At 49.2% G+C, this 20,850-nt stretch overlaps 1 protein-coding gene across 7 annotated transcripts in view; it reads right to left on the bottom strand.

The window, feature by feature from the left end:
- The window catches only part of LOC135910206 (uncharacterized), a 170,427-nt gene that overhangs the window by 18,632 nt on the left and 130,945 nt on the right, over nt 1–20,850 (bottom strand). For 4 of the 7 annotated variants that reach the window (XR_010566941.1, XR_011509216.1, XR_011509217.1 and 1 more), the window contains one exon: nt 2,891–3,157. The exons of 2 other annotated variants lie outside the window; for them this stretch is intronic. Coding sequence is in view for 1 of the 5 variants with exons in the window: in XM_070528130.1 (XP_070384231.1) it covers nt 2,891–3,048 (158 nt within the window). In the remaining 4 variants the exon portion in view is untranslated. The remainder of the gene's footprint in view (nt 1–2,890; nt 3,158–20,850) is intronic. One more of the 7 variants, XM_070528130.1, reaches the window with a different exon arrangement.

Here is a 20,850-nt window from a genome sequence, read left to right as displayed (position 1 = left end):
TCTATGCTGCCCCCCCCAGTACCCATACCTATTTTCGAACAGGTCCGATCACCTCCTGCGCGAGAAGGGGCTTTTGTTTGGTGAGGCTAGCGTTCAGGCTTTAACCAGATCGAAGGTTCGGGAGCTCGCTGCAAAGGCGGTAGTTGCGGGGCCGACGTTGTCGAGCAATGAGAAAGGGTCAGAGGCGCAGCAAGCTGATATTCAGAGCACGTCCAAACTGAATAAAATTGAGCCGGTAGCGTTGAAGGCACCAGATACTGGAGAGGAAATGCCCGATGCGGGAAAGTTAGAAGAGCTATCTACAGATTTGCTCAGCGCCTACGTCAGACGGACTTAATAGGTTGCCAAAAGCCAGCCGGGTGGCTTTGATAGCCGAGCAAAAGAAGCATGGCAGCCTAGAAAACATACGCTGCATTGTCAAGCAAGGCACCACCAAGAAAAATGCTCGCTTTGTGGAAAGAGGTGGGGTCCTGTACTGGAAGTATCTAGACCGCAGGGGAGTGGAGTTCGATCAGCTGATCGTGCCTCAGTGCTACCATCAGGATCTGTTGCGCTTGTCGCATGGGGGTTCGTGGTCCGGACACCTAGGAGTTAAGAAAACTAAAGACCGTCTCTTGCAAGAGTACTATTGGCAAGGGTGTTTCTGGGATGCAGACCACTTTGTGCGGTTATGTGACACCTGTCAGCGGGTGGGCAAACCAGGGGACAAATCGAGGGCGCCGTTGAAGTTGGTACCTATTATTACGGAGCCTTTTAGACGGCTCGCTATTGATACAGTGGGACCTCTGCCGGTAACAACCATGGGGTACAGACACATTTTGACTGTGATCTGCCCAGCGACAAAGTTCCCTGAAGCAGTGCCGCTTAAGAACTCAGCTCAGTTGAGATAGTCAATGCACTACTGTCCATATTTGCGCGAGTTGGTTTTCCTGCGGAAATCGAGTCAGGTCAGGGCACAGCATTTACTAGCGCTTTGACGACAGCCGTTCTCTAAAGGTGCGAGGAGTTAAGTTTTTGATTGTTCTTTTCTCCTTGAAGTCGACCAAAGTCTCTTCAAGGTGTTTATCGGCGTTGATGAAGCAGGAGGCAGGTTGGAGGTAACAAAACTTGAAGATATATTGCAACGGAAATATTTACACAGTCAAATACAGAGTTAGCAAAAGAACACTGATACAAAACACACAAGTAAACAGCGCCTTACTCTTCTACTGTTTCTTAAGTTAGAGCCTAGGACAACTGTCACTACATACGACCAACCGTGTCTCACTGTTCTACCACTAAGTGGTTACGGCCCAGACTAGCGTTGCATCGTACGGAGTCTTACTGTTCTATCAGGTTTAGTGATTACAGCCTAGACTGAGGAACAAGCGCCTCGTCTAGATTGGTATAGGGGAAAGAGACAAAGACGAGCTCATTAGTCAACGCGCAGAGTAGGTCAACGTTCTGAGGTTCCGCTGCCATTTGCGGGCTATTTAACTTTACCGGCAACGTTGCTAGCTTTGCCTCAATAGTTTTACCAAACGCAGACACCAATCGTATCGTGCCTGAAGGCTCCACAATACATTGCGGAAGCAGACTCTCGCGTATGACAGTTATTTCACTCCCCGTATCTAAAATCGCATCTGTGGATACGTTTCCGCATGAGATCGGGATCAACTGTAGGTTGGTCATGCCTTCACCTTTGTGTTTCAAGGCCTCTACCTTTGCAGTAAGGACTCCATCAGGTATCCCACTTCCCGTCTCGTCGGCTATCAACACCCTTTGTGCTCTCGGCCTTGGCTCGGTAGCCTTCTTTGGCTGGTTTCCCTTGTCACTAGACTTCGGGCAATCCTTACCGAAATGGCCTGAGCTGTGATATACGTGGCACTTGAGGGCGCTTTTCGCCACTCACATCGGCTTTTGCCCCATCTCTGCCGCTGATGGCTTTGAGGCGTATCCTTTGCCTTTCGCTTGTTCCAAAGTTTGCAGTACTTTGGCAATCTCAGGTGGCTTAAGCCATTCCTCGCCTTCTCGTAGCCTCACGTACTCAAGACCCTCTATACTAAGGCCCGCTTTTATACGATCCGCAACCATGAGTTCTGCCATCACTTCTACAGTGTCGGCTCCTCTTACTTGAAGGTAGTAGGAAAAATACGTTTTCACTCGCGACGCGAACTGTGACCACGTTTCCTCCTTCCGCTTCACTGCTCTCTCAAACCTTTGCAGATACTCTGCCGGAGAAAGCTTCAGTTCTACCAACACTGCCTGTTTAACTGACTCGTAATCTGTACCCTCTTCCTGGTTGAGGTTACGCAGTAGGTAGCGAACGCGCTCAGTTAGAGCTGGCATGACTAAATGCACTCGACTCTCATACGGTACCCCGTAAGTAGCAAAAAGTCTTTCTACCTCCTCAAACCATAAGGGTACATCCGCGTCACACGGCAGGCGGAACCCTTTCAGCACTTTTGCGCATTGCTCGACGGAGTCGAAGCCCATTCGCCTCCGATCGCCCCGCTCCGACTCAGCGCTGGACGACGTGCCATTGAGACGTTCAGCATTCGTCCTTGCCTGCAACAGCCTTTCGTACTCAATCTGAAGTTGTATACAGGTAGTCTGAGCATTGAGCCTTTGAATTTCAAGTTCAAGCGTTCTTGTATCATTCGGAATTTGCAAAGGCTGAGATGGTTGCTGCGAAAATTCCTGGCTCTGACTGGGTTCTCTCAATTCATTTGACTTATCGGAATTTAGCATATCGTTATTTAAAAACTCCCGATTCCGATCCATTTCCGCCACCGTCGCACCCTCAACTCCATTAGACTCCATTGTCTCTGCGCCCCCGCGTGTCCTCACCATTTGCTCTACACATCAACTGCCATGCCAACTTGAGAAAGACGCAAGAAATCCTGCTCACCCTTTGCTGAATGCACTGTCGTTTTCGGATCTCCTCCACGGTGCCGGGCTTGGCTGCTGTGGGATCTTCTCAAAGGTGCAGGAGGTGGTCGTTGGATGACTTGATCTTCTCACCACTGGTCCAGGATTCGATGTTGTAGAGCTCGCCGATCCTGTCGGCTGCGCCAGTTAAGTTTTTGATTGTTCTTTTCTCCTTGAAGTCGACCAAAGTCTCTTCAAGGTGTTTATCGGCGTTGATGAAGCAGGAGGCAGGTTGGAGGTAACAAAACTTGAAGATATATTGCAACGGAAATATTTACACAGTCAAATACAGAGTTAGCAAAAGAACACTGATACAAAACACACAAGTAAACAGCGCCTTACTCTTCTACTGTTTCTTAAGTTAGAGCCTAGGACAACTGTCACTACATACGACCAACCGAGTCTCACTGTTCTACCACTAAGTGGTTACGGCCCAGACTAGCGTTGCATCGTACGGAGTCTTACTGTTCTATCAGGTTTAGTGATTACAGCCTAGACTGAGGAACAAGCGCCTCGTCTAGATTGGTATAGGGGAAAGAGACAAAGAAAAAGGGCGGTAGGGTCGTTAGCCCATCCCACGGAAGCAATTACCAATGAGAGTTGACAGTTTCTTAAGCCACAATCCAAAGGGATGGGCTTACTCTCATAAGTGAATCTATTGGAAAACCACCCTGTTTTCCCTCTTCCCACATCTTCTTCTCCCCCTCCTATTTCCACGTGGTCAGTGACGGCCTCGGCAAACACGCCAGGCATGCACGATTTATTGAGGCCATCTCGCACCTCAGCGGCGTTTCTAGCCAGCAAAGGGGCTCGGGCGCTGGTGTCCCAAAACCGCGTACCGTAGTCCCCCTCAAGGTTTTTCCTGGTAGAAAAATAATTACCGCTGGCGGCATCCGGACTCGGGTGCTCTTAAAACGACATTCTCCGAACGCGGCCTCCGCATGCGCACCGCGCCCCTCTCTACGGCGCGCACTGCATGTTGTAACACGACACCAAGCGGGCTCTCCCCAGCGCTCAAAACAAGATGCACGTGGCTGCCGTCCGAATGCGTAGGGGCGTGAATCCCCCGCTCCGTACGCGCCAGACGTGGTCAACATTGCTAGCAGCTGCGTCTCTAATTAGCAGGGGACTCAGGAGCCGGCGCCACAACGTCGCGTATACAACCGTCCCACTCGAGCTTTGTCCGCGTGGCCCTATTATGACCATCGGCGGAATGTCAACACAGCGCGCGTAAAAGCATGTTCTCCGAATCCGTTTTCCGCCTCTGCACCGCGCCCCCCGCGGCGGCGCGCGCCTCGGCTCGTCACCCGACACCACGCGGGCCGTCCGACCCCTCAAAAACAGAAACGGTTGCCGCCCGAGGCGCTGGGGGGTGGACGCTTCCCCATTCACAAAACGCATGGGCAACTCGCGGCACTGCAAAAGTATATACAAAACAATCATGCAGCCCTACGCCGTCCATTCTTTCTGTTCGACGATGAGCGGTCTAACAGCGGGGTAAAGCTGTTACATAGCTCAGTGTACCACCCACAGTCGAATTCCGTTGAGAAGCTCCACTTTGTCATGAAGCGCGAGTTGAGAGCATTGTGGTTTGAACAACAAACTGACTGGGAGCTGTGTCTGCCTGGGGTGATGTTTGCATTATTAAGGACTGCGCCGCATGCGGCTTCGAGGTTTTCGCCAGCTGAGCTGGTGTACGGTCGCTCGCTGCGGTCTCCACTTCGCATGCTTCGAGACGGATCACTGCCCTCTCCAATGGCTGCAGACCATCTCTTTCACAAATGGCCGCCTCCTGCGCTGGAGCCTCACTTTGCAACAGCATTCCTTTGAGGTGCGTTACAAAAAGGGGAGTCTCAACGGTAACGCCGATGGCTTAAGTCGAAGCCCCTAACGTGGGAATCAGCCTCAAAATTGTTTGTTACTGATGTTTTTCTTCCTGAGGCAGGATATTTAACATATTGCTTTTGTGTAGTGTTTCAAAGTCATGATGTGCTTTCTAGTGCAATTTTCCGATTTGTGGACGTGTTCGGGATGCTGCTAGACTACTGTAAGGAACTAGGCAGTAGAAAAAAATGGGAAAGAGCCTGGCAGGGCTTAGTGAAGGTTGTGTCGTGCTTGCTGACTGAGCGGTTGAGTTTCGGCGTAGTTCTAACGCTTGCTGGAAACGAGAGAAAAATGGCAACTCTCAGAAGTCACTTTGCGGTGTCCTGTGTGAACCTGAACGTGAGAACGAGGCCTTCTCTGTGCGCTGCGCTCAAGAAACGCCGAGGGACGACCGACTTCGGTTTGAGCATCATCGAGCGACATCCCTCCGGACAGCGGATGCAGTCCCCTGACCATCGGGATCTCCTTCTCCCGGCGGGGTGGTCTGTTACGTTTCGCCTACGACGCGCGGTATAGCCGGCGCGGATGCAACGGACGCCGGGGTTTTGTTCAAAGCGGCGGACATTTTGGCCCGTTCGGAGCTGCCGCAAAGCGTCCCCGCCGAGCGCGTCCAGGCATGTTTCAGTGCCACGTGTCTTCGTGTGTGCGTGTGTGTGTGTGTGCCCACGCTTGTAAAAGCGCAGCAGCTGGGGAGAGGAGCTCCCCAAGTGTGAAGCGAGGAGGTCTGATCGGCGCCGGCCCGGCGGATGAGTCACTACACTCGTCTCAACATGTGTCTCAGCTTGTCCGTACCTCGCCGTCACGCGGTCTCATCCCGTGACCTTCCCTCTTACCCTCGACTCTGAGAGTATAAAAGCAGCTGCCCCCGGACGCCAAGAGAGAGGCTCCGATTTCTTCTGCTGAGTAACGTGCTCTCCCGTCTCTCCACTTCGGTCGACCTGACCGGCCGCTCTTTTGCGATGCTAGAATAAACAAGTTGTTCTGTGAGCAGTCGACTCATGCTTTGCTCGGGCCATTGGATGCTTCCAGTTGTGCTGCAGGCCGCCAGGCCAACGCTATCCTTGGGGCTTGCGACCCAGTTGCAACAACTCGTGCCAGCGGTGCGATTGAAACAATGGGCGTCAGCACGGAGGTTCCAATAGTGCACTTCCGTAGGTGCGGATGCATCGAAGTGACGCAATATGGGCCCTGACGTTAGTAGAAATTTCAGCTGGCGGAATGCGGCGTCGCAAGCCGATGTCCAGTTGAAAGGGACGGCTTTTTGGAGAAGACATGTTAGGGGGTACACCACGTCAGCGAATCTTGGGACGAAGCGCCGAAAATACGAGCACAGGCCCAAGAAACTCCTCAACGCCCGCACTGACTTCGGTGCTTCGAAGGAGCTGACTGCCTCAATCTTCCGTGGATCTGGCCTCACACCGTTTTTGTCGACCAGATGCCCAAGTACCATTGTCTCCGTTTCCCCGAAACGACATTTCTTGGAATTTAGGATCAAGCCGGCTTGTTTGACACAATCCAGAACAAGACTGAGACGGCGGTTATGCTCACTCAATGTGCTGCCAAAAATCACCACATCATCGAGGTAGCACAAACAAATTTCCCATTTAAGTCCTCGGAGGATAGTATCCATGAATCGTTCGAATGTTGCTGGCCCGTTACAAAGGCCGAACGGCATAACGTTTAATTCATAAATACCATCGGGTGTCACAAAGGCCGTTTTCTCCTTATCGTCTGGGTGCATGGGTATCTGCAAATACCCTGATCGCAAATCCAGTGATGAAAAGTAGGCAGCGGAATGTAAACAATCGATGACATCATCAATTCTAGGAAGTGGATACACATTTTTTTGGTGACTGCATTCAGTTTCCTGTAATCAGCGCAAAACCGCCACGATCCATCCTTCTTCTTTACTAAGATTACTGGTGCTGCGCACGGACTAGAGGACTCTTGAACAACACTTTTCCGCAGCATGCCTTCCATCTGTTCAGCAATAACTGTCCTCTCTGTTGCAGAAACGCGGTAAGGCTTTTGCCGAATGGGGTGCGGAGATGCGGTGTCAATTCTGTGGTGAGCACGGGAACGAGGAAGTGAAGCCTGCTTGTCGCCTTGTGCGAAATCGAATACAGAAAGATGTGCCCACAAAACTTCTGCGAGAGCGTGGCCCTCATGTGAGGGCAGCGCCTTTTTGGTCATCCATAGGATCTGCTGTTCAGAAGTGCTTTGGTGAGGATCGCTAGTACGAGACTGCTCCTCCTCACTTAGAACTGTAATGGAGCTGTAAGTAATCGCGTCAAATTCAGCGAGCTTCATATCACGCGGAAGAACAGCAGGGACGCAAGATCAATTGAAAGCCCACAAATTTGAGACGCCATTCACTACTCTCACGACAGAGCGTGGTACGAGTACATCTTTCTTTGCGCAGCTCGACGGAAGTGGCTGGACTTGCGCGTCAAACGACGAAAGGTCGGCAGCAGCGAAGTTGACAGGGATACGTGGCAACGACCAAGGCGGTACCAGCAAATCCTTCGAAACAACACAATAGTTTTTCACTGGTAAGGATGTGTCGGAAAGGGTGGCGAGAAGCGCGCTATTCAAAGTAATTTCGCCTGTGCCACAGTTAACGGATGCACCACAATCCCGAAGAAAGTCAATCCCGAGAATCACGTCATGAGTGCACCGTGGTAGTACGAGAAATTCTGTTTTAAATCTTCTCCTCCGAACAAAACACTTGCAACACAAATACCAAGGGGAACTAGGAACTCTCGACTGACACCAGGAAACGTCACATCACCATTCCACGGTAACATAACTTTCCGACCCAGCCTCTCCTTGAAAGTCGCACTCATGACGGAAACGGTAGCACCAGTATCCACTAATGCTGTTGCAGGTATACTATCAATTAACACACGCACTTTGTTCTTCACCATCATAATGGGCAGAGGAGTATTGCGCAGAGACGCAGACTGTCCGGCGACCTTACCTCCATCGGTCGCGCCGGCTAGTTTCCCGAGGGCGGTGGTGACGCAGCACGTCGCCATTGTGACGGTCAACGGCGTTGGCGACTGCTTGGGGGCGTCAGGCTGCGGAAGTGGCGAGCCACTCCTTCTACTATATTGACGGAAGGTATTCCGGGGTGGCGCGCCTGTGGTGTTTCCACTATCAGGGTCTGTCGGCCAACGGTCGTCATAACTGTCACGTTCAAAATTAGGCCAAGTTGGTGGTGGGCCATATCTTGTCTGTCGGCGCCGGCGACAAACACGAGCAATGTGTCCTGAGGCGCCACAGCTGTAACACACAGGCGATGCGCGACCGACGTTGTAAGCCTCGGGGTCTACCCTAGGACGCTGCGAATAATAAATACGATCTTCCGAATTCCGATTCGTGGTGGTTGCTCGACGAGTTCGTTGATCGTGCGTCACGTCGTCGGGAAAGGTACAGGCGCTCCCAGAATAATTCTGAACGCAACACACGCGGCCGCTCGCCGGCGGAGCCCGCCCGTGGAAAAAGTAGTGCCATAGTCTGCGCGTGCGCGGTCTCCCTAGCGAGCAACGTTGGCTCCCTGGCGCACCTAGGTTGTGTTGCGTGTCTGTAAAACGGTAGCCCTAGGTGCCCCTTAACGTTTTGCCAAGGGGGTCTGGGCCAATGGTGTCTGTGACAAGCTGTGTCTGCGCATGCACTCGCGTTGGGGCATAAGCGCTCGTGTCTGCATGTTCAGGTGCTTGAGCGCTTTTTTTTTATTTTTCGTGCGGGCCGTATTTATCATTTGCTCAAAATATTTACGGTAGGTGACCATGACTAGCGCTGACAAAGGGTGGCGTTTTCGTCTGATGCAACCATGATGACATCGGCGGCTCGATTGATAAAGAGATACGAACACATTGAAACAATGACAGTTACGCGAATTTCGCCCTATTCCTATCGAGGCAACATGCCGAAAAGAGTGCCGATGAATGTGCGGAGAAATATAATTAGGCTCAGTTCCCAAGGTATACCTCAAAGATATGCCGCCTCACAAGAAAGTCTATAAGTGCGGTCAACCGAATAATACAAGCATACAGGGATGAAGATGGCCGGCTCAAAGATGCAGCACGATCGGGACGACACCGATGCACGTCGGAAGGGTCCGACTTCTCATTGTTGCTGCAGCCGTTGCTAATCCTTTTCAGAGAATCCGCTAGATCAAGACAGCCCTCAACGTGCAAGTCAGTGAGGAAACAATTAGAAGGCGCGTGCGAGCGGCTGGTCTTCGTGGATTTGTCGCGGCACAAAAGCCACACCTTACGGAGCGCCAAATACACCGGCGCCTTGAGTTTGGCAGGGCATATGAGCGCTGGACGACTGAAGAATGGAGGGAAGTCATATTCTCAGATGAATCGACATTTTAATCTAGATGGGGTCAAGAGCGCCGCGTATGGAGACCGCATAACTGCAGGTATTTTCATTTTCTTTCTGATCATTTAGGCACAAATTCTTCGGACGCGCAAAAGGTATTTCATCTGAAAAGATCATGATCTATTCCCTTCTTTTCGTGCAGATACGAGCCTGGGTATGTTTACGAGATCTACAGCAGCGGCCGCTGTACTATCAACGTTTGGGGAGCAATTAGCAAAGTGGGCCTCGGTCCGCTAATCCGACTGTCCCCATCGTTCACAGCTAAACCTTACTGCGAAATTCTGGACTACCACCTATTGCCATACGCTCTGGAAGGGCCATTTAAATATGGCTGTTACTTGTTCCAACAAGATCTGGGCCCGGTGCACACCGCCAGAGCTGTGGAAAAACTTCTTCAAGAACGTATTGTTCGCGTTCTTGACTGGCCTCCGAAAGGTGCAGACTTCAATGTTATGTAGAACGTGTGGGTCATGATGAAGGAAAGTTTATGCAAGCTGAATCTGGAAGGGGCCACTGCCGACGAGCTCTGGCTCGCCATAACGCGCGAGTAAAAGCGCCTTGGTGAGAGGAGGGACTTCGTGGATGCGCTGTACGAGCCAATTCCACGCCGCGTACAAGCAGCTGCGCTTCACGTGGACGGCGCATTCGCGAGATATTGATAGCGGAACATGCCAACAGCTTTAGACGAAACAGTTACGTTTCGATTCTTTTTGTTTACTGTGGAAAAAAACCCAGTGTTCTTCCTGTCATTTAGATTTATTATGTTCTCCTTACTATTTTTTTTTGCATTCAGCTCACACAGCCTACCCATGATTATCATTGTATATTTCCTCTGAGCAAAATAAAATGAGCTTTAAAATGAGTAGCTTCGCCAACAAACGCCGACACGCGATCAATACGTAAGGATACTCGCTACGAATGGTCCAGATTCCGTGATTGATTGGCGCACAATATATGCGAACCACGTAACGGGGTGCGCCAATATATGACTAGAGTCGTGAAGAGTTCATTAGAGTGCCCTTTGCATGAAGTGAGTTCTTCTGCGAGAAATTGGCCTTGATGAACGTGCCGCGTTATTTCATATTGCAAACTTTTTTATTGCCACTATCGCAGACACACCCGTTAAGAGGGGTCATGTATTAGTGGTAATTGTCCTCGTATTACGAAGCTAGTAGTAACACGGATAGGGAGCTATTTTACTAAGAGCTAATACTTCGCAGGACAGGGTAACATGGTGGAAAAATGAGGCAGCGATGCCGTTGTAGCCAAGCCGCCTCACTAGCATGTAATCACGCAAAGCATTGCTATCTCCCAGACGGGATGTAGACCATGGCGAGAATACGCTGCAAGGGATCCACAAGCCTTTATTTATAGATTACGGTGTATACATGCTGTGTTAGACATTCATTCGCCCAGGACACCTAGCGCTACCTTCTTGGAGCAAGGCAACGCCAATCTAGATGCACTAGGGAGCGAAACTTGCTTGCTAGGGAGACCGCGCATGCGCAAATCTTCCTGTATTTATCCGCCGGCGTGCTCCACCGACGAGCAGCTGCGTGTCCGGCGTTCCGAATTATTCTGGGAGCACCTGTACGTCGGTGCTGTCGCAGCTGATCGACTCGACACCCTGCAACGCCTGGCATGGCAGACAATGCGGACACAGCAGATGCATGCTCTTGAGGTTGGTTGGGAGCCCACCCAAGCTGTTCGATATCCGCACCTTTGGTGTGTCTTTCAAGTTCTTCGCGAACAATTTGCCTAATAGTTGCCGCAAGGTCAAATTGAAAACTGTAGTTGTCATTGTCTTCAACGCTTGCCACCGTTGTGACATTTGCTAACCTGCCGAACTTAGGCGTGATACGGCGCAGCTTCAAGGCCTCAAATGTGCGGCAATGCTTGATGAGGTCGGCGACCGAGGTGAGACTCTCCTTGCCGATTAAATAATTGAACACATCCTCGGCTATGCCTTTGAGAAGGTGGCCAACCTTGTGCTCTTCGACATTCGAGGATTGACCGTTCAGCAAAGCTTCAGGATTGCCTGAATGTACGTAGTACAGGTCTCACCTGGGACTTGAGCGCGCTGCAGCAATGTCTGCTCCGCCCGCTTCCTTTTCGTGGTGGAATCGCCGAAGCACTCGGTAAGGTGAGTAACGAAGCTGTCCCGCGTTGTGCAAATATCTTCATGGTTCTCGAACCACACTAGCGCAGTGTCTGTGAGGAACAGAACCACATTGTCGAGCTGAGCCGTGGAGTTCCAGCTGTTGTACTTGCTCACACGCTTGTAGCGGGTGAGCCATTCCTCCACGTCCTCGCCGAATTTTCCTGAGAAAGGGCGGGGCTCCATCTGATGCATCCAGGCGCCGGTTGTTCGCACTGGAGCTGCCAGAGAAGGCTGTTGGTCACGGCTGTGGGACATCGGGATCTCAAATGGTGTTGGGGGCAGACGAGCGAGGCGTCGGCTCCGGCGTGGTACTTGCTGCAGCAGCTCGGTCGTCTTGGTCGAAGTACCCAGCACCTCCACCACAAAACTGTTACGGTTAATGTTAAACCAGCTTTATTTAAGGGACGAGATTGATGGTGAAGTCAAGATGGCGTCCCGAGGCTGCAAACGCTAACGTCTTCTTCCTCTTCTGCTCGCCCGGCTCATGCCGTAGCAATATATATATGTGAACGAAAAGCTGTAAACTCAACTAATCTGCACTTCTGAAATAGCTAACCTTATAAACAAGAAGATTACTCCCGCGAATATATACACATATATATATTCAGATTTGTTGTAAGAATTTAAAAGCCTTGGTAAGTTCTTTTTTAGCATTTGCGAGCTGTAATTAGTTCTGAAACGGTGCCCTGTCCAGGGTTCTGTGTTTCTCGCGAAACGTGAGGGAACAGGTTCTTCTAAACATAATAACTTAAAGGGATACATCCTTCTTCCTGTTCGTGTGATAAAACTTCTGCAAAAGTCGATGCCTATAGATTTCGCGCACTGTGATTATTTTAAACTTGTCAAATAAATGCACTGTGTGTGAATGGTACAGAACATTTGCGAAGACGTGTACTATCCTTCTCTGCAATAAAAATAGTTTGTTTAAATTCGTATCAGATTTATTGCCCCATACGAGGTGCCAATAATTGAGATGAGAGGTGAATAAGGCGTTATATAATAGTACTTTACCTGATGTAGCAAGAAGGTAACGGTTTCGGCTTAATATACTTCTTATCTGACTCAGTTTTGCGTTACAAAGTTTACATGGTCATTCCATAGCATCGATGAAGAAAATTGCACGCCTAGGATTTTGATGCTTTCTACAAGTTCGATCGCAGCTATAATATAGGCTATGCCATGTAGTAAAGAGGAGGTGCTTCCTTTTGGACGTAAAATTATAGCTTTAGCTTTGGTTGGGTTGACACATAAACAGTTTTGCTTAGACCATATATTAAGTTTCAGGAGCACTTCATTTGATATTGTGATAATCTCGGTGCAAGAACGCGATGTTTGAAATATACTGGTGTCGTCTGCGTAAATTAAAAATTTTACATTGAAATGAATATTTACTATATCGTTAACATATAGATTGAAAACAAAGGACCCAGAGTGCTGCCTTGAGGTACTGCAGAAAGTATAAACCTCTCTTGGTACTTGAAGTTATTTATGTGTACTTATTAGCGTCTATATTCAAGATATGACTTAAGAAATTCAAGAGCAAGTTCTCTAACTCCATAATGATTGAGCTCATGAAAAAGAATTGTGTGGGTAATGTAATCGAAGGCTTTACTGAAATCTACAAACAAACCGAGTGATGAACTTTTTTCGAAATTGGTAAGGATATACTGTATATGATGCAGTAGGGCTAACTCTGTGGACTTGTCCTTTTGAAACCCATACTGAGATTCGCTAATTAAGTTTTGCTTACTGCAGATTGAGCTTAAACGTACAAATATTATTTTTTCTAAAGCTTTGGAACAGATAGGGAGAACAGATACGGGCCGGTAATTATTTATGTCTAGCTTGTTGCCTTTCTTAAGGAGTGCTGTTACTCTCGCACTCTTAATCTATGCAGGAAAAACGCCAGTTGAGATGCATAGGTTGTATATGTGTACAAGTAGCTCAGTGATCTCATGGATGGATGGATGCAAAACTTCAGTGAAGGTCCTGAGGCTCGCGACACAACGCGCTGCGGGTCGCTCCCACATTGGGACAGTCAGCCCATGCGCGACCGCCGCATCGTGGGTCCTCAGCCAACAGTTGCGCCCCGGCATCAAGGCTCTTGATAGTGGAGAGCCACTTGTCCTCATTGATTTGGGCAACGCCAGAGCATATGGTCTAGGCTAGCTATGTCATTGCAGTGCCTGCAAGAACAAGTGGCATAGGCGTCGGGATAAAGCTTGTGGAATAAAGCCGGGCTGGTATACGAGCCTGTTTGCAATAATCTGAGGGTCAATATCTGCGCTCTATTTAACTTCTTATGTTGAAGGGGAAAGTCTCTCCTGCCGAGATAAAAGTGTTGCGCAATTTCATTGTATGTGGTCGGTTGATCTCGGTTCTCCACCACTGCGGGCAGGCGTGATCTCAGTGATCTCATGTAGCACAGATTTTACTGGTGTTATTTGTATCCCATCAGTATCAATGCATGATGAGTTTTTAGAACTAGAAAATACCGTATGCACTTGAACGTCTGTAGGCTGGAAAAAGAGCGTGTTTTGATTAGGAGGGAAAGTAAGGTATGGAAGGTTTACAAAAGTAAAATAGGTATCACAATACACAAAATGTTTCTTAAACTGTTCGACCATTTCCTACCGTGATAACTTCTGTTCTTTGTAAGCAATTTGTTCTATAGTGTCGCTCCTTCTTTGTCGCCCCAATACAAAATTCAGGTTATTCCAAAGTTTGGCTCTGAGAGCAAGAAGAAAACATCTGGAAATAATATGCATCCTTGGTTCTTCGTAACTCTTTGGTTAGTTTATTTCTATACTCTTTAAATGCATTCAGGTCAGCATGGTCACGGTATTTTACAAATTTACCATAAAGCTGGCCACGGCTCTTTACTTTCTTAAACAGGTATTTTGTTAGCCAAGGCTTTCTGACATTTTTATGCTTACGTTTTTTGCAGAGGAAGTGTTTTGAATAGACATCAACAAACATTGTGATAAACTTAGCGTAAGCCCCTACCGCATTATTTCCCGGAATGATATTGTTACGTGTAGAAAGATACAGAGGGAAGAGGCTGTTTACAAGCTATTTACATTAGACTGGAGCCAGAGCGCCAGGCCGACAATATTCTCGCGCCAAGGGCACAGCCCCACTTCGTCGTCGTTCACGCGGCGGCTTGTCTCTCGGGTATTTAGCGATAATATTGTAATAATATTATCCCAGTTTACGTCGCTTAGTTCTACCTAAAATACCGGCAGCGTTCGCTCAGTAATGTCCTGATTAAATATGTCAGATGCGTTGCTGCGTATCGCAATGTTTGCACTTTTTACGTACATACACATTGGCATGTGATCACCCATGCAATGCGCCAAAACACAACTGCTAATACATGAAGGATGATAACTTGTCAAAAAGAGATCAAGCTTAGTTTCACTTGTAGCTCTAACCCTAGTTGCTGATTCTATGGAATTATTGCAATGGTTCTGGACAAATGTATTTACAAACTCGCGCGTCGTTGCGCTTTCAGAACCCATATCAAGATTTATGTCGCCACCAATAACTACACATCTTCGGTTTTCATTGGCAATTGATAACAGACTATTCATAAACATGAATAAAGTACTAAAACTTCCATCAGGTGGTCGGTAACCAACAGCAAATAACGTATCATTGGTTTCAACACATAGCCCCTCAATATTTTCATTCGTACACGAAAAGCCGCCAGATGGATCACACGATATAGACTCATTTATCAACAAGGAAACACCTCCTCCACGCCGTGATTCTCTGTTTAAATAGAAAACTTTCTTATTAGGTAACTGAAAAATATTGCTAGCGTCAGTGCACCAAGATTCAGTAAGCATAACTACATCGCACAAGTTTTCTATTTCTGAAAAGAAGGTTTCCAGTTCTGATCTTTTATTATTCGCTGATTGCACATTTAGATGTATACAGCCTAATCCTCTTTTTTTTGTACGCGTAGTGTCGAGAACAATTCTGTCTTCAGCCTCGGTGCATAATGGTTCTGTTGAGCTCAAAATATCCCTTATTAATGAGCTAGGGCAGAAAGGTCGTAAGAACATTTTACAACCACAGGATCGCCATCATATTTACGCACCCGGACTTTCCCATTACAACACCAAAGATACTTATTGCCAGATCTTTTAGTCCATTCTTTAGCAAAGTATAGAAGCTTTCTTGTACGGAGTGTCAGATTTTCAGCTATGTAAACCCTATCATCACTGTTTCTCGGGTTTCGTTTGTTAGCGAGCCAAGCAGCGGCCTATTCCTCGCGTGCAAAACGTACGATGATTCCTCGCGGCTTCCCGGGCTTTCCAGGTAACCTATGTAGGGCTACGACATCTTGCCTGCACAACAAAGCTCCCTGTCATCTTCCGGCGACTCCATTTACTTTGCTCAACAGGTCTTCTCTGTCGTCCTCAGTCACACCTTGAATTTCCATATTTAAACGCCTGCTCCGTGTCTCAAGATCCTCAACATCAGATTCCAGCTGTGAAAGCTGCTGAAATGTGCCCTGTTTCTCAATTTTGTCCAAGAGGCTCTTAACGCCTTTTATATCTTTATCATGAGTATCCAGGCGCTGTTGAATAGCGTCGAAATGATCAGACGAGACCTGAACAGATTTTGCATGCATGAAACCTTGGCCGGAAGCTCGTGAAGAGAACTTAGCTTGCGGTCAATTTCTGCTAACTTAACAGGGATGTCGTTAACAGATGCCCGATTGCAGCGGAAACATGGCTCTTTCCACCGACAGGCTTACAGAAGGAGCATTTCCCCGTTTTCAGTGACGCCTCGCGCTTGCGAAGCAACGCCTCTTCAGATACCCAGAACAATCCCCTACATGAAAAACAAACTCGCACTTGAAGCCCACTAGAATCTGGTCAGCACCGTCCAGCGAAACTCGGCAAGCACTACAACGGCCCATTTCGCACGTCTTGGACTATAAAAAGGAAGAAGACTGCGGCACTTCAAAAGACACAAAACATGTTCAAAAGACACAAAACACTTCAAAAGACACAAAACACTTCGACAGCCGCAGCGGAGCAAGAGAGCGAGAAAACAAAAGGGGGGCGGAGGCAAGGCAGCCAACCTGAGAATCGCAGAAGAGCAATTTAGAAACGTGGGCGAAGCGCTCTGCGTCTGCCGTCAAGTCATGGCAGCCGCGCCAGCAATTGGATCGAAGCTCCAAATGCTGGCGGCATCTATGCCCGACGTTGTTGCGCTACCGCAGCCTCACCGTGCATTACGTGAAACCCGCGCTGATGACCGGGAACCGGTTCTTCAGTGCGTTGCTCAAGGCCTTTAGGAAAGTCATAGAAAGGCAGATGGCCCGAGCTCTTTGTGATGCCCGAGTAGAACAAAAGGAAATAGAACATCTCCATAACCCTGGAGAATGTGATGCATCTTTCTCGCCACGCTGACATTACTGAGGAAGAAAAATTGGAGGACGCTTAAGCTTCGCCTTCAAGAGTGGGACGCGACAGCGTTCCCGTCGACCCGCCAAGGGGTATATGACAATGCGCTACGGCACAGCGATCACTTACGATGCGCCCCGCATCGGACTTAGCGCCCACCTATCACGCGGTGAGCGTCGAGCAACGCAGCGTTCGGCGCGGCAACGAAACGTGCGCCTGAGCGAACGGAACGAACCAAAGAACTCGGTGTCTCGGAGGGGAAACGATCTACGCCAGCCAAACGTCGTGATCGGCACGGGCAGAGAGATAGTAATCTAAAGAAAGGAACGGCGCTTGATTCTGCAACCGGGAGCACGGCGAAGCGTCGTCAGGGTAGTGGGAGTCGGGACCGCGACGCACCTGGCAGCGGTCCCAATGCGCGCGCGGCGCGCCTCCTGTCGGGGCAGCGCCGTACATTGAGAGGAGGGTGTCTTCTGTGTTTGCCGCAAGATGGCTCTGCGTGTGCGGAAAGCGCAGAAGAAATGCAGCGGAAACGCACTTCGCAACTCGTGTAATTGCGACTTCTGTACGTTACATCTTCATAATTTCCGATATACACCGCAGTATAACTTTCCACGGCTCGTTTCGAAGGCAACACCGCATTAACTAGAGGCGCGTTTGTACCGCTTGGAAGCATCGAACTCCTGGCTGAGTGGTAGCGTCTCCGTCTCACACTTCGGATACCCTGGTTCGATTCCCACCGGGCCAATCTTGGAAGTTGCTTTTTATTTATGAAGCGCCTGCCGTGATTTATCGCTCATGGTCAACGCCGCGGACGCCGACACCCGACACCGACGCCGACGACACCGGCTTTTCTGCGACACGAGCTCCTTAACGCTATCGCGTTAAAAGCCGTTTTCTGATTCGTGCAGTGAAACAAACACTTTTCGCCTGTGTAATTCGGACCTTGTCGCAGAGATTCAATCTACCATTGCCAGAGCTCCCGTCTGTGGACCTGCGCAGCTTCCTTAGCATGACGTACCCCTAATGTGCCTGGCCATCACTCACTGTTGTACTGTGGGCAGTCTTGACGGTGGTCTTAGAGCCGCGCCGTCGTTCCTGCGTTTATTTCGGCAGAAGGTAAAATGCGGCAAGCAGAGCGGCGGCTGCACCAACCAACATAGCAGGCTTTGTGAGCAACACTGTCTGTGCCGAGCTTGCGCCTCGAGCACGTGCCGCGCATTTTTAGTTTTCTTTGCTTTTACAGCCGGTACCAAGGCGGCGGCTGCCAACGTCGTCGCGATGCGGCGGGCGCAATCGGGGGCGCTGCAGGGCCCCCGCTTATCCGGAACGTCAACATGGCGAACCAGCGAAACCGGGTTTCAAAAGTGTCTGTGGCCATTGCAAGTGGCCAACGTGAAGGGCATTGTGTCACTGCCTCAGAGCGCAGACGGACGGCACCGGGTATTGCGTAACGGGCGAGGAACGCGATGAACGAACGTTGCAGGGATGACCGCACCAACTTCATGCAGTGATGGTGGGCACATGCGTCCTAATGATAGATAAAACGTTATTTGATCTATTTAGATGTGGCGGGGCCCCTAGTCGTCCCGGAGCCCCTTGACCGACATCTCTAGGCAGGCCCGGTCCACCAGCCAGAGCTGGTCATCCGAGCAATCGGCCCAAAGAGCGACCTCCCTCGAGGAAAAGGAAGGGATGAGAATAGAGTGCACCGCCATGGGCTTGTGGCAGCTCCACAAACGGTGGAAAAGATGTGGACCGGGCACTCGGCGGGTGGTAAACTGTGGATTATGGAGACCAGGGTAAAATATTTGTGAGAGACAGGGACAAATTTGTTTGAATCTGGCGCCAAATTGAACTTTGATTGGTAAGGGAACGGTGAGGGGAAGTATATTTAATCTTCCTTTCCTGTAATACCTGGTAATCTGGTGGTAGGTGTATATCCCCTCTCCTGGTTATTACATGGGGTTGGCTAAGTGGTTTTCAAAGGTGCGGAGGTAAAGACCTGCGACATTCGCATTAACATGCTCCTTCCCAGGGACACACTCATGCCCAGGCACCCACGTGATGGCCACCGGATGCGGAAGCGATGGGATGTTTTATAAAATGTGTGTGACCGTCTTAGGTTCTATGCCTAGAAGGAATGAATTAATTGTATGCACTTTAGAAATCGGTGCAGATTTCTGTAATGGTAAAATCCGCGGCCATACGCGCCACTGCTAGGGCTAATGTGACATCCTCAGCCACGTCGGTGCGCGCTGTTTTTATGGAGGTACTGATGTTACGCATCCGTCCTCCGTCACGGCAGCAGCCGTGACCGTTCCTTCGAGCAGGCAGACCACGGCGTTGACATAGAGGATGTCTTCGCGATTCCGATAACACGGGGCACAGTAGTCTGCTCACGCCTTGCGTCGGCCCGGATAGCGGTGCGAAATTATGTTTCGTGGCAACGGTTCAAGTTGCATGTTAGTCGTGAGTCTTACATAAATCAGGAACCACGTCTCTTCGTTCAGGATTGTGCCGCTTCGCTCACACCCCAGAGGTCAGACTAGGTCTCGCCCAGTACTTGTTCGGGAGAGGCACATGAGTTGATTACTCCTCTGTGCTTCTAGGATTTCCTCGATGGTATTATAGAGACCAGTCTATGGGAGACGGGTAGCGCTAGCGCGGACTGGTAGCCTCAGTGTGCTCTTAACCGCCCTCCTGATTAACCAGTTCTTTTTGAGTGCGATGGTGATACGGGAAGTGGTAGGCAAGCCGACAGACCAACAAAGCGTCAATTGCTGCATGGCATCCTTTTCAGACAGACCGTGATTGCGTGGCTCAATCCAGCGAACCAGTCCCGACGTTTGCTTTGTTTACTTATCGAGGAGGTTCAGGGTAAAATCCGCGTCTAGGTTAGATTGGATGCGAAGGCCCACGATATTGATTTCATGTCCCTTAGGCACTGGTTGACCGTGTACGAACAGGTAAATGCCAGTGGCGCACGTGTGGGCATTAATCTTGTGCAATTCGGATTTTCTGCAACTAAAAGAACCCCATTATGATAGTACGCCGTTCGATGACGATAGGTATTTATAGAACATCTTGGCCGTCCTCAATAGAGCCTTGTGACAACCATGGGATCACATTACCAGCATGGAAATCGTGGTGCAATTTCGGTACATCTGCGAGCTCTCCGGTAAATGGTGCCATGGATGTGTTAAATAAGGAGGGTAAAAGCGGCCGATGTGAGCCGACCTGTTATAATCTCAGAGGTTCAATTTTTTACATGTTTATCAACTATGCTTCGAGATCCTATTTTCAAGTGCAAGAACTTAGGGCGTTTCTCCCAAGCAGAAGTACTTAAAATTGTTCTAAATCAGGTATGGTTGCTCTATTGGCTTCAGTGTTTGATTGATGCATTACAGCTGATTTTCGCAACCAGTACTTTCTTTTATATGACGAGGCTGCCTGTTTTAACAGCATTTCGAGAATAAGCAGTTTCATCATCAGCTCAGTCTCCAATTTGAACAAGAGCCAAGGCGCAGGATATGCTTCTGTCCTATGATCGGCTATCGAGCAAGTTCCTCAATTCAGCCCCAAAAGCGGCTGAATCTTTCAGCAGCAAGCTCTGGTTGTGCTGGCTCTAAACAATTTTGCGTAGGGCATTATTGCAGAGATGACCACATGGATAGCGATACTGTCGTTCAACAACCACCACAATGACCTTGGAGATCTTCTGCAGGTGTGAGCCATCGTACCAGCTTTTGCTTATCACCCTGACATGAGAGGGGAAACGCAAAAGTTCAAAATTATATATGGAGCATGCACAGCTGAAAATAAATGTCGCCGTCACAGCGCAGCTAAAGTCTTCTGCCCAAAGGTAGAAGCTTGCAAAGGCTACGAGGGCAACCCGTAGGCGACAGGACCATTCGAACGTTTACTTGTATCCTAGGAAAGCTGTTCTGAGTTCTGGCGACGCTTCACATAAATTAACATGAGAAATTTTGGACTAGAGAACGGCATGTTCAGAAACTTTCAACTTAAATTAGATTTCTTTAGTCTTGTGCAATTTTTACTTCTTGTGCAGAACTTTTG

Source organism: Dermacentor albipictus, chromosome 10 (assembly GCF_038994185.2).
Source record: "Dermacentor albipictus isolate Rhodes 1998 colony chromosome 10, USDA_Dalb.pri_finalv2, whole genome shotgun sequence".
In the NCBI taxonomy this organism is placed as follows: Eukaryota; Metazoa; Arthropoda; class Arachnida; order Ixodida; family Ixodidae; genus Dermacentor; species Dermacentor albipictus.
This window is presented reverse-complemented; position numbering and strand designations above follow the sequence as displayed.